At 39.6% G+C, this 19,362-nt stretch overlaps 1 protein-coding gene across 13 annotated transcripts in view; it reads left to right on the top strand.

Annotated features, from left to right (window-relative positions):
* rims2a (regulating synaptic membrane exocytosis 2a) overlaps positions 1-19,362 on the top strand; it is a 1,025,605-nt gene that overhangs the window by 309,304 nt on the left and 696,939 nt on the right. For 8 of the 13 annotated variants that reach the window (XM_059971246.1, XM_059971261.1, XM_059971267.1 and 5 more), the window contains one exon: positions 3,308-3,521. In XM_059971246.1, the coding sequence (XP_059827229.1) occupies positions 3,308-3,521 (214 nt within the window). Of the gene's footprint in view, positions 1-3,307; positions 3,522-15,544; positions 15,557-19,362 lie in introns of all 13 variants that reach the window. The other 5 variants (XM_059971230.1, XM_059971253.1, XM_059971274.1 and 2 more) reach the window with 1 other exon arrangement.

Below are 19,362 nucleotides of genomic sequence, written 5' to 3'. Positions count from 1 at the left end.
ACTATCAGCACTCCTTTGAATATTCAAAACTGGTGTCTGTTCCAAAAGCCAGAAACACAAAATATCTTCCTTTTATTACAGTGTTTGAAGGATGGCACCATGAATATACGACTAACCAGATGGATATGAGACAAAGCAGATCTGTCCTGAACTATGCCTGAAGTGCTCCCGCACCTTTAACAATGTGCTAATAGCAGGAACAGTCATTTTCCCTGGGTACTTCCAGTGGGGCAGAAATAGAATGATTGGTTTCACCGGCCACACAATCAATATCAGTCAGAAGTTAAATTTGAAAGGTTATTATTTCCTGAAGACTTGGTCTGATTTTATTTCAACCGTAGTTATGCTATCCATCATTTCATAGCCCCGAATGTTCCTGAACATTCCATGCCTTTGATCAATCAGTCATTTGCTGCCAGTCTGCCTTCCTCCCCCTTCCTTTCCAATCCTGATGAAGGGCTTTGGGCCGAAATATCAACTCTTTATTCCTCTCCATAGATTCTGCCTGACTTGCTGAGTTCCTGCAGCATTTTGTGTGTGTTGCTCAGGACTTTTAGTATTTGCAGAAGCTCTTGTGCTTATGATTTGCTACTAAGACTAAAGTGAACAGATCACGGCCCTGGGAGATTTGATTGATTGATTGACATACAGCATCGAAACAACCCTTCTGGCCCTCTGAGCTGCACCACCCAGCAATCAGTTAATTTAGTTCTAGCCTATCATGGGATAATTTACAATGACCAATTAACCTACCAACTGGTATGTCCATAGCCTATGGGAGGAACCCGGAGCACCCGGAGGAAATCCATTCAATCACAGGGAGAATGTACCAACTTTTTACAGGCAGCAGTAGGAAATGAGCACAGGTTGCTGGCACTGTAAAGTGTTGTGCTGCCATACCGTCCCTGACGGCCTGTTGTGTTATCACCATCGACCAGGATTACTAAGCCTGGCAGTAGCAGGGTCCATGACTTTGGTGGATGGACGTGGCAATACGAAGATTAGTCACCCATCTGCAAGACTGCTCTGTGCACTGGGCACTTTACACAAGACACTGAGCATATATTGTAGAGAAGCATTTGTGTTGGTCTTTATTCATCCAGCCTCACCACTGACAAAATGCCACCTAAGCCACAGAGAGTGAAGGAGCAGGAGGAGTTTGTTATGAAGAATAGAGGAAGAAGTGTGAAGTTTATCATAACGTCTGCATGTGATGCTATTTTGGATATTGGCACCACAAAAGCACAGCATAGATCAAAGGATTGAATTGGACAAGAGGAGATGCTGAACACTTAAGGTTTAAGATAAGACTACTCTTATTTGTCACACGTATATCAAGATATACAGTAAAATGTGTCATGTGTGTCAAAGCAGATCAGTTTGGATTGTGCTGGGCAGCCCACAAATGCCAACTGGCAGGGTTCTGGCACCAACAGAGCTTGCCGACAACTCACTAACCCATGTGTCTTGGGAATGTGGGAGGATAGAGAGCACCCAGAACGAGCCAAAGTGGTCATGGAGTCTACTTTTTTGTACCATTTCTTTCCCTTTCCTTTCTGGGCTAGACATCCGGAGCAGCGAGTTTTTGTGTGTGAGAAAGTCGGTGAGCAGAGACTGCGTGGGCTAGCCTGTCAGCTACAAAATGGCCGTTTTGCAGAAGTGGCTAAATATTCTGAAATTTGCAATATCTGTAAAATAGCAATCTTAGCAGGATTTTAGCAACATTCTAGTGGTTGTACTTAGTGCTCCTCTTGTGAAATTTCGTTCCATTGTATTCAGCAATATTGTACAAAGAACGTAACTCATTCTCACAAACTGCAAGGTTAATACACATGACAGAGAGTGAATGTCTGAATTTCCCAAATTTGCTAAAGAAATCTGAAAGGATATGTACCTCCAGGAAGAAACATCCAATTCCAATATTCTTACTCAGGAATAGAAACGAGCACCTCCACAGCTTTACAACACAGGTCATTTGGAAGGCAGAGGAATTTTACTAAAGCTGGTAGTAGCTCATTCTTTGGTATATGATCAACATTGTGTAAACTGTGTCATTTAAATCAGAATACTGAGATTGCCTCAAAAATCAAGTCTTGGGCTTGAGATTGCTAGATGAAGTTGGCAGCTGAGACTGGGATGTTGGTTGGGCAGGGGAAAGCGAAGGGATTGGACTATTTGTGTAAGATGGGGATCAGCAAGCTGCCTAAGAAAGGATAAAACAGACTGGAGGGATCAGGATAAATCTGGAAGCAGCCGCACCTCAAGGAAGACACACCTGATATAATGTTCTCACTTGAGCATAATAAAGTTATACCTCCATTGATTCCCAATGAATGGACTTGGGACATGGCAGAGGGGCAAATTGAAATTAGATTAGCATCTTACATCACAGGATGGCATGTAAGATTACTATCACACTATCACAGGACAACCCAAAATGGTGTCATCCAAATTACCCCAAAAGGAATATTGCAAGGAAAATGACATCATGCGGGGTCAAATTGCACAGTTCCTATGATTTAGCTTGGAAATGGTCACAGATGTGGTATACTTCATGTTAAATTGATTTAAATAGCGTAACGGTGCAAAAGGCGGCATTACATTAACCAACACAAAAGGTAGCTGTTTTAATGCATTTTAACTGACTGGAAAAAGGCTGGACTTGACCTGCTTGCTTTTGAACAAAGTCTGGCTGAATAAAATAGTTATCCTCCCCACCTTTGTTATGCAGAATCTGACTGTATTAATAATATTTTGAAAGCACTGCTTTGAAATAATTTGCGCAGGGCAACATCATTGCCCTAACATAACTGGCAATATCTAGTTTTGGAAAGTAAGATTTTGCTCGCCTTCATCTCTTTAATGTCCACCCTTTGTTCAAGCACTGCATTTTCTGCAAACTAATGAGTGAAAGTACAGCATAAAATAATATTAGGTTATCAGATGAAGGCTGGGCAGGTTTTCATTTCATTTGACTGTCAGTGTTCTTTATTTACATAAATTGTTTCAATACATTGGAGAAACATTGAGGCCATACACGAATGTGAAGAATTTCAAATAGAACTGATACTGATTAAATTCTGACTGACTCTCAGACTTAAAGGGATGTTTGTCAGTGTTTTTGATGGGATGCCAGCAAGCTGCTATAGCACTGCACTCTGTTTAACACTTGGCTGACAGTGAATGGGGCCTTATGAAATCTGCTGACTTCTTGGAAGCAGCTGGTGAGATAAGATAGATACAGATAAGTACCATTTTAATTTCCTTTTCCCAAAATGACTTCTTTTGTCCTTCTGCCGCCTTGCAGGAAATTGCACCAGCAGTTTGAGATGTACAAGGATCAGGTAAAGAAGATGGGCGATGAAGCACAGCAACAACAGGAACAGAAGACGAGTGATGCACCCACCTGTGGAATCTGTCACAAGACCAAGTTTGCCGATGGCTGTGGCCACATCTGTTCATATTGCCAAACAAAGTTCTGTGCTCGGTGTGGAGGACGGGTGTCACTGCGATCGAATAAGGTAAAGATGAGTCTCATTGTTGAATTGACAATGATTATATCACTGATGTGTTGATTGTCTACTGAATGTGATTACCTTAAACTCAAAGTTAGAATTTATTGATTGATTCACTTATTTAGAGACACAGCATAGTAATAGATCCTTCCAGCCCAACGAGCACATGTCACCCAGTTGCACCCGTATGACCAATGGAGGTACTGACCCGAACGTCTTTGGAATGTAGGACGAAACCGAAGCACCCGGGGAAGCCCACATGGTCAAGGGGAGAACGTACAAGCTCCTCACAGACAGCAGCGGGAATTGAGCTCGGGTTGCTGGCACTGTAGTAGCATTACAATAGAAGTTAAATATTAAATAAAAGAGAATGCTAACCTTTTAGCTTAGATTCTCATTTTGCAGTTAAAATTCAGCTACTTTTTTGGATCATTTTGATATCAATCTGTGGGGAAAAATTGTTTGCTTCTTCCTTCTTTTACTTTTCTTTGAAGCTATATTTGATTACAACCAAATTTTCAAAAGTCAGTCCGGTTTCTCCTCTCTGTCCCTGTGATCTAACCCTGTCTTACACCAGTCCCTTGCGGAGGGGATGAGAAACTTTTTTCCACATCGCTTCTAACAATGCAGTTGAGATGAAGAACCGTGTAATCAAAGCTTGTGATGATTCAATGTCTGTTACGTTTTTCTTTATTTCGTTTCTGCCTTCACTACTTTCTTAAGACATGGTCAAAATCTAGAATTTGGGAATTTGGCCAGCATTGGCTGTGCTGGCCATATGTTTTCGCAAATTGTTTCTCAACTGAATATAAATCAGGTGTTTCCAACCTGGAGGCCACAGACCCCAGGTTAATGATAGGAGTCCATGGCATAAAAAAAGTTGGGAGCCCCTGATGATTTTGTTACCTTGAAGTTCTGAGGTTGAACCTCACTCAAGTTCAACTGCTCAAAGCATTGACTCTTTATTCCTTTCCACAGATTCTGCCTGACCTGCTGAGTTCCTCCAGCATTTTGTGTGTATTATTCTGAATTTGCAGCATCTGCAGGATTGTTTACGTTTATATAACTCTTTATTTTATCCTCTCTGTCAAAGTTGTTCATTAATATTGAATCTTTTCTTGACTGTTAGATGGATACACTGTTTATTTTTTAAACCATTTCAGGAACTCATACACTGGTTTACAAATCAGTATAAAACCATTGAGAATATTGATCTTTTTCAATTATTTATAATGACTTAGTGTAGCTGTGGATGCTTTGAGCATCTGTATTTCTGAATGTGCTGCTGCCAAAGAACATTTGCAATTTCTATTTTTTTCTGTTCTTTCTATTTGTCCTGTACAAACCACCTAAAGTAAAGTAAAGAAGGGTTTTGGCCTGAAACGTCGACAGCGCTTCTCCCTATAGATGCTGCCTGGCCTGCTGTGTTCCACCAGCATTTTGTGTGTGTTGTTGTTTGAATTTCCAGCTTCTGCAGATTTCCTCGTGTTTGCTCGTAAAGTAATTTAGTATCATTACACACTATTGGCATGATAGCAAACCAACTTTATATCCCATCCTACTCGAAAGAAAAAAGCTATGTAGCCAAATTAGCAGAGCAAATAAATGAGATTTGCCAAAACCTGAGATTTAGGTTTGAAGCACCAGATCTGTTCTGGACACTTGTATTTAACAAGCTATAAAGCTTCAAAGTAAATATACAGGTATATGGAGGAATTTAAGGTGGGGGGATATACGGGAGGTAGGGTTTAAGGGTTGGCACAACATTGTGGGCCGAAGGGCCTGTACTGTGCTGTACTATTCTATGTTCTATACATTATCAAAGTATGTATACCATATACAACCCTGAGATTCATCTTATGACCATACCATACAACATAGGAGCAGAATTAGGTTATCCAGCCCATTGGGTCCACCATTCCATAAGGGCTGATCCCGGATCCCACTCAGTCCCATACACCTGCCTTCTTGCTATATTCTTTGTTGCCCTGACCAATCAAAAACTATCAACTTCCACTTTAAATATACCCATGATTTTGGCCTCCACCACAGTCTGTGGCAGAGCATTCCACAGATTCACTACTCTCTGGCTAAAGAAATTCCTTCTTATCTCTGTTCTAAAAGGTTGCCCCTCAATCTTGAAGCTGGATACTCCCACCATAGGAAACATCTTCTCCACATCCACCGCACTACAATGAGATCCCCGCACGTTCTTCTAAATTCCAATGAGAACAGATCCAAAGCTCCAAATGCTCTTCATATGTTAACCCCTTCAGTCCCAGAACCAACCTCGTGAACCTCCTCTGGACTCTCTCCAATGACAACACATCTTTTCTGAGATATGGGGCCAAAACTGTTGACAATAGTCCAAGTGCAGCCAGACTAGAGTCTTATAAAGCCTCAGTGTTACCTCCTTGCTTTTATCTTCTATTACTCTTGAAATAAATGCCAACATCTTACTAACAACACTTGCTCCATCATCCACTCTGTCACTTCATTAAAAAAACTCCATCCAAGTAAATAGAATTTGCAATTTGCACGCTGATCACTGGATGTTTTTTTGCTTCTCGCACCATTCTCTGTGAACCCTAGAGACTGTAGTGCATGAAAGTTCCTGGTTATCAGCAGTTTCTGAGGTGCTCAAACCAGCCTTTTTGGTATCAACAATCATTCAGTGATCAAAATCACTTTGATCACATTTCTTCTCCTACTCTAATGTTTTTCTGAAGAATGTGTGAACCTCCTGACCCCATCTGCATACTTTTATGCATTAGATTGTTGCCACATGATTGGCTGATTAGATATTTGCATTAACAAGCAAGTGCACAGGTGTATCTAAAATGTGGCTACTGAGCGTAAAAAGGAGTTTCTAAAAAAAATGATCCTGGGGTTTACAATTGAAGGAATGGAGTACAAAGCAAGGCATTCATAATGAACCTACAAAAGCAAGTCTGCCACAATACATACAGTACATTGCGCCTATGTCTGGCTAAACATTGCAGGCAAGGTTTGAAAGGTATTGAGAGGATATGGATGAGATTTACCAAAGTGAGGCTTTTGTTACAAATATAGACATTGGAGGGTGTATGAGGGGGGGAATGAGGAATAAGATTCTTCACTCCTGGAAAAGAGGAGATTGTGATGAAGTCATGAAGATAGAAAAGCTCTTCCTAATGGTGGAACAGTAAAGAACCAGAATTATTACTTATAGCAAAAGTGTCATTTCTACACAAGGAGTGCTGAGGGTCTGGGACATATTGTTGGGGATGTTATTGAAGGAGATCCTAACATGGCATTCCCAAAGAAACTGGAAACTGGAAAATTGCATGAAAAGAACACATTCAGAGCTAAAAAGCAGGGGATGAGTAGTTGATTGCTCGTGGATAGGATCAGTAGCTAAAAAAAGGATCACTGGGGACCCGAGTCACCCCAACCACAAACTGTTCCAGCTGCTACCATCCTGGAAATGGTACCGCAGTATAAAAGCCAGAACCAACAGGCTCCGGGACAGCTTCTTCCACTGGGCCATCAGACTGATTAATTCACACTGATACAATTATATTTCTAAGCTATATTGACTGTCCTGTTATACATACTATTTATTACGAATTACTATAAACTGCACATTGCAAATTTAGATGGAGACGTAACATAAAGATTTTTACTTCTCATGTATGTGAAGGATGTAATTAATAAAATCAATTCAATTCAGATTCAACGGGCAGTATGGCCACTTTTTATGGTGAACCTCTTTGATTCTATGGCTCTATTGTTATATAAAAAACAAATCTAACCAATCTCTATGAATATATGAAGAAAACTATATTTTAATTGTCCATTTCACATCCCAAAGTTATTATCTTTTGAAGTTGACTTACTGTTGTAACGTAAATGAAATGATGGGTAATTTCTGCGCAATCGATACAAATGAGATTCTTGCTTAGAAATAAGCCCTCTCTCTGTATACAACTTATTTCTAATTGGATCCCTCATCAAATGCTTAAGTTCGCCAAAAAGATGTGAGAAATAGTTATTTGATGTTTACACTAAAACATATGCCCTAAAGTAGGAGCTGTGAGTTGCCAACAGGTTCAAGTTGAATTCAACTCCAGTGTGGCAACGTGTTGTATATATTAATGGGGAAGACAGATGTGTGACTTTAAGAATGTGTCCTTAAAGGCAGATGCCCTGTCGTGCATGCTGTGGAGAAAAGAGGCTGCAAGGGTGAAGGAAAATTTTCCTATTTCAATTTAAGGAACTTGAAATCCCTTGGTGTATGCTGAAAAGCGTGTCCTTTGTACTGAGGAAACCAAGGTAACAGCCAGCATCACAAGAGGCTGAACCTATCAAGAACCTATTAACCTCCATTTTAAATATTCCCACCGACTTGTCCTCCACAGCCATCTATGGCAGTGGATTTCACAGAGTCCCCACCCTCTGGCTAAAGAAATTCCTCTTCCTCTCTTTTCTAAAGGGACGTCCTTCCATTCTGAGCCTGTTCCCTCTGGTCCGAGACTCCCCCCACTATAGGAAACAAACTCTCCACAACCACTCTATCTAAGCCTTTCAATAGGTTTCAATGAAATCCCCCATCATTCTTCTAAACTCGAGTGAGTATAGGCCTAAAGCCATCTAACGCTCCCCATGCATTTCATTTCCAGGATGATTCTTATGAACCTCCTCTATACCCTGTCCAATGCTAACACAGATGAACACTTTATATGAACACCTCTTACTTTTATATTTCTTAATGTAATTCTCAGTAATTTATTTACATATTGCACTGTACTGCTGCCAATAAACAATTAATTTTGTGACATATCAGTGATAATGAACCTGATTTTTGGTAAAGAAAAGGATTGCCAGAATACCAGGCAAAATTCTTCCGTTGTTTAAAGTAGAGAGGGCAAGCATGTCACTGAAATATTGCTCCTCTGATGGCATCACCATTGGTGTTGTGGACTGTTATCGACTGTCAGCTTGAAATTACTTCAGAAGTGTCTCTAGCTGGAAGTATTTAAGATGGAATTAAATATAAAGGTATTATTTTTGTTATGTCATTTGCTTACATGAGAAATACCTTGAAGGAATGAAATAATTAGTAGTGCGTTAAGCACCTTCTTCCTTTCAAGACATTAGTCATCATTCAGTCTGGAGGGATTTAGTAATTTCCCCATTGCCCAGATTTATTTTCAAACTCCCAAATAAAGCTCCTTTGTTGAAGCATCCAATGCCTGGAGTGAGAACAGAGAAGGGTACAGAGATTCACATAACTTAAAATTGATCGGACAAAGGTCTGTCCCAGTGCCATCTTACTCACATCTTAGAGCTGTTTCAAAAGCAGCCAGGGCCACCTCAGACAACCACATCTCCTCAGAAATTTCCAGAACCTTAGGTTAAAACAGCAAGTGACAAGTGGGTAATGATTTTGTCCCAGTACGTTGGATGTTGACAAACAATAACAATCTTATTTATTGTTCCTTGGCTTGGCAATATATTGTATTCATGGACAGATGAGCAAGAGCAATCTGATTTGGAACATTGCCAGCTTTGGAAAGGGATGAACACCCTTCGTAGTTACTGCATTGGTTGTTCTCCCTGTACACAGAAGTATGTCACATTTTACAGCACAAATACAGACTGTTCACTCCAGCAGGTTCAATGGGTTAATTATGCTCCTTATCATCCTTTTCCTATATTAATGCATCACATCCTATCAGAAGTGCTCCGGTTCCTTTCTCCATCATTCACTTACCAACCTTTCCTTTAAATGTTTCAGAACCATTCACCTCAACCACCAAGAATCACATTCTTACCATTCTGAGTTCACGATATTGGAACTGTTTTCACTCAGAAGTACAACTGAGGACTAAAGTATTTAACAAAAACTTTGATATGTTTAGCCCTTGTCAGCTGCAAAGGAAGTGACTGAAATTTTTTATCAGATGCTTTACACATAAAATTGATTCCAAGATGGTGACAGTGAAACATGGCAACGTTCTACGGGCTACATACAAAATTTCTAGCTGTACCTTTTTTGAATTACTCTCATTGCAATCTTTAGCATGAAATTTCCCTTTAAGCAATTAACGTTTGAACCAACTTAGCGAACTATAGATTTTATGATCTTCTTTATGGACTTAACTCTCAAGCAAGCAGGTTCAGCAACTTTAAGCGGATGAAGATTCATCGCTATGGCTGGAAGCAAAGCAGGAGGTTGGGGGGGAGGGGGGGACTCCAAGCCAGGTTGAAATGCAAAGGGCTGAAGCCACCTCTACTAGGCATCTTGATAGCAACTGGAGAACTAAACTGAAGACCTAAAGGCAGGTATCATAGGGAAATGAGGAATTGTTGTGACCTGTGTTGCATCAAGATGCAGCTTACTCTGAGTACACCAGATAGAGCAATCAGACCCGAAGGCTTCTCAATACACAGAGACAGGATGGACTGAACTGCAGATTTGGAAAAGCCAAAAAATGGGGTGTGTTTCATGATAATCTTTGTGGTGCTCCGATGTGATGCTTTTGTCATACTTTTGTCTCCCGACCTGGACCACCTCATGATCAAATGCCAACCATTCTATTTACCAAGAGGATTCTCTTCTGTGACCTGAACCGCAGTTTACAAACCCCAATGGCCCACTATAATCGAGCGTTTGAGCTGCTGCATGATGCCATCTCCATTCCAACATATTTCAAATCATACTCGAAGATTTAAATCAGGCTTGCTTGAAGAAATCCCTGCCCAGTTACCTTCAGCATATAACCTGTAGCATCAAAGGTCTCAACAGACTAGACCACTGTTATATCAAAATAAGGAATGCCTACCATTTCATGCCCAGACCTCATTTCAGCAAATCTGATTATCTGGCTGTCCTCTCCTACCTGCTACTGGCAGTGTCTAGACTGCAAGGCTCCAGAGATCAGAACAACAGAGAAGTGGTTGCGGGAGGCAGAGGAGTGGTAAATGGGATTGTTTCGAGACAGCACACTGGGCTGTGGTCAAGGACACGTCTCTGGACATGAAGGAATTGCCATGAACTTTATAAAAATAGTTACAGCTGAGTGTGTCCACACAAAATCATTCAGTCTTGCCCAACCAGCAGCCATGGATGAACCATGAGATCTGCAATCTGCTGAGGGCCAGACCAGAGGCAATCAAATATTTCTTGGTCAAAGTTACAAGAGATCCAGGTACAATCTCTAGAAAGCCAGCTGATGGGTGACATGGCAGTTCTGGACTAAACTTGAATCGATGAAGGAAGCTCAACAGGTTTCAATGCTATCACCTATCACCAAGTGAAATCAAGTGACATACAGGGCTTCGTCTCCAGGTGAGCTCAATGACTTCCATGCTCACTTTGATCGTCAAAACATGGAGGAACCATCACAAACTCCCATAGATCCTGATGACCCTATGATTTCAGTCTCCGAGGCCTGCGTGAGAGGATCCTTCAGGAGGGTGAATCCATGGAAAGCATCCAGCCCATGTGGGTTACCTGGCAGAGTACTAAAGACCTGTGCTGATTGACTGGCTGCCGTGTTCACTGAGATCTTTAACCTCTCACTTTATAAACCACAGCTTGGCATTCAACGTGATCATTTCCTCAAAACTGATCGATAAGGCCTCAGTTCCTCCTTGTGCAATTGGATCCTGGGTTTACTCACTTACAGACTCCAGTCAGTTTGAATTGGCAACAAAATCTCCTCCAGAATCTCCATCAGCACAGCTGCATCACAAGTCTGTGTGCTTAGCCTGCTCCATTCACTTTAAACTTATGACTGCGTAACTAAGCCCAGCTGCAATGCCATTTTTAAGTTTGCTGATGACACCATTGCCGTTGGCTAAATCAAAGATAGTGATGAATCAGCATTTAGGAGGGAGATTGAAAATCTAGCTGAGTGGTGCCACATCAACAATCAATGTACTTGCACAACAACAGTCAATGTCAGCAAGACCAAGGAGCTGATTGTTGACTTCAGGAGGAAGAAATCAGAGGTTCATGAGCCAGTCCTCATTGGGGGATCAGAGGTGGAGAGGATCAGCAACTTTAAATTCCCCAGTGTTACCATTTCAGAGGATCTGTCTTGTGCCCTGCACGTAAGAGTAATTCTGAAGAATGCACAGCAGTGCCTCTTTAGAGTTTACAAAGATTCAGCATAACATCTGAAACTTAGAAAGATTTCTATAGACTTCTGGTGGAGAGCTTATTGACTTGGTATGGAAACACCAATGCCCTTGAATGAAAAGTCCTATAAAAGTAGTGGATATGGACCATTCCATCATGGGTACTCCACCACTGAGCACATTTACTCAGAGCATTGTTGCAGGAAAGCAGCATCCATCATCAGGGACCCCACCACCCAGGTTGTTCTCTCTTCTTGCTGCCGCTATCAGGAAAAATGTTTGAGAGCCTCAGAGCTCACACCACCAGGTTCAGGAACAGTAATTACCCCTCAACCATCAGGCTCTTGAACCAGAGAGGATAACTTCACTCATCTCACTTGCCCCATCACTGAACTGTTCCCACAACTATGGACTCACTTTCAAGGAATCTTCATCTCATGTTCTCAATATTTATTGTTTATTTATTTATTATGATCTCTTCTTTTATTTCTTTTGTATTTACACAGTTTGTTGAATTCGCACTAAGGTTATTCACCATGTTGGGTGTGGTCTTTTATTACTGGATATACTGAGTATGCCTGCAAGGAAATGAATCTCAGAGTTATATATGATGACATACAAGTACTTTGATAATAAATTTACTTCGAACTTTGAAGATTGGATACTTTACACACTAACCCAATGGACACACATCTATCCAGTCAGTATAACTCCAGTAATGGTAATCTCATGGCAGCAAGTTTCTCATGTTATTGCATTAACTGTACTAGATTGGTGATGAGAGTAAAAAGCTCAGAGTAGCAGCAGGAGAATTTAAATTCAGTTAGTCAAGTAAATTTAGAATCAAATTCAGTTTTGTTAGCCACGAAATAGACGAACAATAATAATAAACCAACTTGTTTATGAGAATGTTTACAGAAGGAAATCAACTTCCTTTCTTGGTCTGACTCATTTGTAACTCCAAACCCACTGACCTGTACTTGCCCTCTGAAATGGCTTAACAAACCACTCATTATTAAGGATGCGCAATAAATGCTGGTCTTACCAGTGAGGCTAGCATCTCATTAACAACATAATAACATGGTTCTGCTCTTAGTCCCTTTGAATATGATATAGAATTTGGATTATGCACAAACTATAATTGCATCTACAAAGTATATTAAATAACCAGGGTACTTCTGACACAGAAGGAGGTGATTCATCCCATCATATTTGTGGTAACCCAATCTTATCTTCTAGTACAGATCATGGCTCTTTAAGTACATACTAGTGTACTATGTGAATGTGATTGTAGTTTCTGCCTCTTCCACCCTTTCAGAGAGTGAATTCCAGATCCATATTCCCGTCTACATTAATATATTTTTTCTTCTTCTCCTCTCTAATTTTACTTCCAATCACCTGAAATTTATAGTTCGACATAGATCCTATCTGGTCGCACCCTTATAACCCTCCTCTAGACCCTTTCCATTGCAGTCAGATCTATCTTTTAAACCTCAACTATACACAGTGTTTTAACAAGAATTATAAAATGTTTTAGCCTAATCTCCTGGTTCTTATATCTCATGCAATGGCAAATAAAGGATAACTCCCGTATTAGGCATTTTATTATTTTGTTTTACTGCCTTTTAAATCTGTCATACTGCTCAACATCCTTTTCCTTTACAGCATTTAATATCCTCTATATTATATATTGCCTTGCCTTGTTGTCCCTCCCCATATGGATTACCTTGCATTTCCCTAGATTAAATATCATTTGCCCCCTTTCCACTCAATGGATCCTGTCTTCTAAAGTTTTTGTCTTCATTAACAACCACGTGTCCATCTTTTGAATCATTCACAAATGTCTTTATTGTGTTACTTAAGTTCAAATCAAAGTACTGAGTTTTCAGTCCAGTAGAGCATCGATGGTAACAGTCTTCCAGTCAGAAAATTACCTTCCATCTTTAGGCTTTACTATTAAGCCAGTTTCGAATTTAATTTACCATTCTCCTTTCGATCTCATGGGCTTTTTACCCTTTTTGAGTATTTCTTACACTGGGTAAAATCTAGCAATTCATCCTTATTTAATGAGTTTAAGTTCAACATATTAAAAAAATGAAATATGTGACTGGCAATCTTAAACTTGAATTGTTAACTCTTTCTCTTTCCATACAAGCTGCCTGACTTGCTGCATGAAAAATCATTGTCCCCTTTTATTTAAGGATAAAAAATAAATTGCTTTGAGTTATTTTCACAGAATGTCATTTCTAAAAGTCTGTTACTTTATTGAGTCCCAATCATATTAGTTAGGTCTTGGAATTGCTTAGAACATGGACATTTCGAGGCCAGAGTGACCTGAAGTTTTGGAAAAATTCTGAGATGTTCCTTTGAGTATGTCAAGAAGGGGAACAAGGACTATTAATTCCCAATTTATCTGAATTTGTAGCTTTAACAAAAGTCTACTATGGATTTCAATGCATTTTCAGGTATTGTGCCTAAATACATAAAATAATATTTTACCTACCATAAACTGCAACACATAAATATCCCATTGATATTGCCCCCATAATTCATAGTGTAACACTAAAGTTTTGCTGCTGGAGTATCCTGGTTAATTAACAACTTATTAACCTGTTAAAAATAAAACGGAGCAAACATGAGGAAATCTGCAGATGCTGGAAATTCAAACAACAATACACACAAAATGCTGGTAGAACACAGCAGGCTACTGGGATCCTCTGAAGGTCCAAATTAGCCTGCTGTGTTCTAAGAATAAGACAGAATAGCTTTTAATGCACCAAGTCATTATAACTATATTGCTTGTTGAGCATATTTATGATTTTGAACAGAGGAACAAAAATGCTTATTTTGGAATTCAATAACGTTGCAAAAAAAAAGAAATAGAAAATGTTAGGTGCACAGCAAAACACATAAAATGCTGGAGGAACTCAGCAGGCCAGGTAGGATCTATGGAAAAAAGTACAGTCAATGTTTCAAGCTGAAACCCTTCAGCAGGACACCTGAACGCCAACTGTACTCTTTTCCATAGATGCTGCCTGGCCTGCTGAGTTCCTCCAGCATTGTGTGTGTGTTGCTTGGATTTCCAGCATCTGCAGATTTTCTCTTGTTTATGTTAGGTACCAAGTCGGGCAGAAACAAAGTCAAAAAAGTTTCCTGAATCATTAACTTTGTTTCTCTTCCTACGTACACTCCTTGACTTGCTGAGAGTTTGCAGCATTTTCTGTTTTTGTTGTAGAGTTCTAACATCAGTGATTTTTTTCAGTTTTATTTCAGTCCAACATTGATGCTGTACATCATTGAATTCTGTAAAACTAAATTAATGGAAAATTGCTAATTTCTGTGGTTTTCTGTTTTCACAATACTGAATTATGAAACAAATCATGTACAAGTGTCCACCTTTGCTTGGAAGAGGTTTATTCTAAGTTTTATTGTATTTGGCTGTTATACCCATGTTCATTAAGCGTCTAAAGTTTCCACTATAAATATTCCTTTTAGAGTATATCATCATTTACATCTTAGTGTAGACACAGCACAAGGTTGAACGGAACCTAGCTGAACTGAATATGCCTGGACTCTTTCATTTTGTGTTTTATATTCTGTGCTTTCGCCCTTTTTTACTGATTCTATGATTTTTTTTGTGTAGGGATGGGGGTTTGATGCTTTTCTTTGAATAGTTCATGGTTTTCAATGTTACGTGACTGTCTGTGGGAAGGCTAATCTCAGGGTTGTATACTGCATACATACTTTGATAATAAATGTACTTTGAATCTTGAGTATTTTATATTCTGTGAATGTTGTTACTTGAATGTTTTATTCTAAACTACCAAGCTCGAATAATTTTTTTTTCTTTCCTTTTTGTTTCCTGCTGCCAATCTCCATTATCTTGCTTTCTGGGATTCTAGGAAGACAAAGTGGTCAGAATCTATTTTTCTCTATATTTAGTATTTAAATCTTATTGTTATATGTGTGTTATATATGTAAAGTTTCTAAAACAGGTTTAATGAATTGTGAAATACTTAATTAACAGATATTTTAGCTGTTTACACATCAGTGGATTTAGACATTTCTATACTAGTTTTTTAAATTAACTAACTAGTATTGATGTGTTAGATGTATAAGGTCAAATGTCAGAAACAGAAATTTGATACTACAGTTGATAAATCAATTTGTATCTATACTACTGAGACAGTCATTTTTGAAAAATTAATATTAAATTGCATTTTAGATTCATTGCTGTTGTTGAAATACCAGCAATAATATAAATCTGCTGTAGTTGACAATACTTTTTTCTTAAATGCCAGGCAAATCCCCATATCATATTTTGCTTATTGTCAGTTTCCTCTTTGTAGATTTCTAATACAATTCTATTTGAAATATTATGTACTGTTAGTTCATTAACTATATGCTGTGTCGTTTGATGTAGGCGATCATGGTCTTTCCATAAGACCATAAGACATAGGAGCAAAATTAGGACATTTGGTTCATCAAGACTGCTCTGCCATTCAATCATAACTGATCCCTTTCTCCCCGTCTCAGCCTCACTCCCCGTCCTTCTCCCCATTAACCATTGAAACTGTGGCCAAACAAGAACTCATCAATCTCCACTGTAAATACACACAGCCACTTGACCTCTACAGCTACCTATGGTAACAAATTCAACAAATTCATCACCCTCTGGCTAAAGAGATTTCTCCACATCTCTGTTTTAAATGGATGCCCCTCTATCCTGAGGCTGTGGTCTCTTGTCCTAGACTCCCCACCATAGGAAGCATCCTTTCCACATCGACCCTGTCTAGGCCTTTCAACATTCGAAAGGTTTCAGTGAAATCCCCCCTCATCCTTCTAAATTCCAGCAATTACAATCCCAGAGCAATCAAATGTGTCTCATATGTTAACTCTTTTATTCCCAGAATCATTCTTGTGAGTCTCTTCTGAACCCTCTCCAATGCCATCACATCTTTTCTTAGATAATAAGCTCAAAATTGTTCACAAAACAATATAAAACAATATAAAGCCTCAGCATCACATCCTTACTCTTGTATTCTAGACCTCTTGAAATAAATGTTAACATTGCATTTGCCTTCGTCACCATTGATCCAACCTGCAAGTTAATCTTTAGTGTGTTTTGCACAAGAACTCCCAAGTCCCTCTGCATCTCAGATTTTTAGATTTTCTTTCTGTTTAGAAAATAGTCCACACCTTTATTTCTTCTACCAAAGTGTATTACCATGCATTTTCCAACATTGCATTTCATTTGCCACTTTCTTGCCCATTCTCCTAATCTGTCTATGTCCTTCTGCAGCCTCCCTGTTTTCACAACATTATCTGCCCCTCCACCATATTTGTATCATCTGCAAACTTGGCAACAGAACTATCTATTCCATCACAAAAAAATTATTGATATACAGCATAAAAGAAGTGGTCCGAACACCAACCCCTGCAGTACACTACTAGCCACTGGCAGCCAACCAGACAAGGATCTTTTTATTCCCAAATGCTGCCTCCTATCAATCTATATTCTAACCATGCTAGTTAATTTCCTGTAGTACCATGTGCTCTTAACTTCCTAAGCAGCCTCATGTGTGGCACCTTGTCAAAGGCCTTCTGAAAATCTAAATATACAACATCCACTGCATCCTCTTTATCTATCCTATTTTTAAACTCCTTAAAGAATTCCACCAGGTTTGTCAGGCAAGATTTTCCCTTAAGGAAACCATGAAGATGAATTTTCTTGGCAATTTTTCCTACAGAAGTGGTTTGCCATTGCCTTCTTGTGGGCAGTGTCTTTAGAACACTGCCATTATCAATGTTCTTCAGAGATTGCCTGGCATCAGTGGTCACGTAACCAGGGATTGTGATATGCACCAGCTGCTCTTAAGACCATCCAGTATCTGCTCCCATGCTTCATGTGACCCCAATCGGGGGTGGAGGGGTGCAAAGCAGGTGCTACACTTTGCCCAAGGGTGACTGTAGGCTAACAGAGGGAAAGAATACCTCACACTTCCTCTGTTAAAGAAATATTGTCACCCTGCCACCCAAGTATACTGTACATATTTTAAAAATTGCCACATCAGTTCTACCAAATGCTAGTTGTATTCTTCATGGTTCTTTTTCATAGTTGCACACATATTTATTCCAATGGTTGATTAATTAATTGTGAAGTTCTATTGGGATGGCAGGTCATTTTGCCTTAGTCTCTGGCAAAATATTTTGAATCCAAGATCACCTGTGATAAGTTTTGCCTTGAGAATGAAAAGCAAATCTCTGTGACCAGCCTAGTGAAAAAATTATATCTGAAAGTGTGTGAGGGGGAAAAAGCCTTTAATATTTATAGAATACACTAAAGCTTTTTACATGTATGCAAATTCCAGAAGATTTATTTACACCCTGTACTTTTGTGATTTGCGTCTTATTTTGATTACACTTGGAATTATGGAGGGAAGCATATAAATTCAACCCTGATTTCACTCCTAGGTTTCAAGTTAGAAAATTTGGATTGACACCGCTGTTTGATTTGAGGACAATGATCTCCCTTTAGGAACTTGGCACAAGGTCAATGGATGTGCTCAAACATCCATTTTACCAGAACTAGTTCAGTTTACTCTCTATTTCTTGTTCATCTTATGTTTGATTTGAAATAGAATAAATCACATCAATCTATCAATTCTGCCGGATATTTGCCGGATCTTTTCTGTATTCATCTGAGGTTGAGGTTGTATAGTCATGACAGATTGGTGGCTTTTCTGTGGATGTGGCCTCGCAAGTGCTGAAATGTGATCAGTGGGGAGGGAGAGTGGACAAAGGAGTCACAGAGAAAGCGATGCCGGTGGAAAGCTGAGAGGGGAAGGGGGGATGCTGTGCTTGGTGGTGGGATCCCATTGGTGATGGCGGGGTTTGCAGAGAATGATGGATGCAGAGGCTCATAGGGTGGTAGGTGAAGACAAGGGGAACCCTATACCTGTTATATTAGTGAGTGGAGGCTGATAAGGTGAATGAGAAATGGAAAAGATACATTGATTGTGATGGAAGGGAAAAACTTGTTTTCTGAAAAAAGGACATCTCAGATGTCCTGGTATGGAAACCCTCATCCTAAGAACAAATGCAGTGGAGGCAGAGGAACTGAGAGAAAGGAATAGCATTCTTATAAGTGATAGGCTATGGAAAAGTGTAGTCAAACAAATGTGAGAATCCATAGGCCAGTTTGTAAAAGATGTTCATAGATAATCTATCTCCAGAGATGGAGACATTGAGATGCACAAATGGGAAAGAGGAGTCAGATATGGACAAAGTAAATTTGAGGGCAGGGTGAGAGTTGGAGTTAAATTTGATGAAATTGATGAGCTCAGTATAGGTGCAGAAAGCAGCACCAATGTAGTTGTGAATGTAGCAGGGAAGGAGTTGGGGAGCATTACAAATGTGGACACAAGAGGTACTGTAGATGCTGGAAATCTAAAGCAATAGACACAATGTGCTGGAGGAGCTCAGCAGGTCAAGCAGCATCTATGGAGAGGAATAAATAATGTTTCGAGCTGAGATCCTTCATTAGTCTACACCTGCTGAGCTCCTCCAGCGCATTGTATGTGTAACAAATATGGATTTAGAACATGGACTTTTCCACATCTCTGACAAAAAGGCGGACATGGCCATGGGCCATGTGAGTGCCTTTGACAAAGCACAGACATTGGAAGTTTCGAGAGGAGAGGATTTCACTCAGATCCAC

This window comes from Hypanus sabinus, chromosome 1, assembly GCF_030144855.1.
Source record: "Hypanus sabinus isolate sHypSab1 chromosome 1, sHypSab1.hap1, whole genome shotgun sequence".
NCBI classification, from domain to species: Eukaryota; Metazoa; Chordata; class Chondrichthyes; order Myliobatiformes; family Dasyatidae; genus Hypanus; species Hypanus sabinus.
Note: the sequence above shows the minus strand (reverse complement) of the source record. Positions and strands in the feature narration are given on the sequence as shown.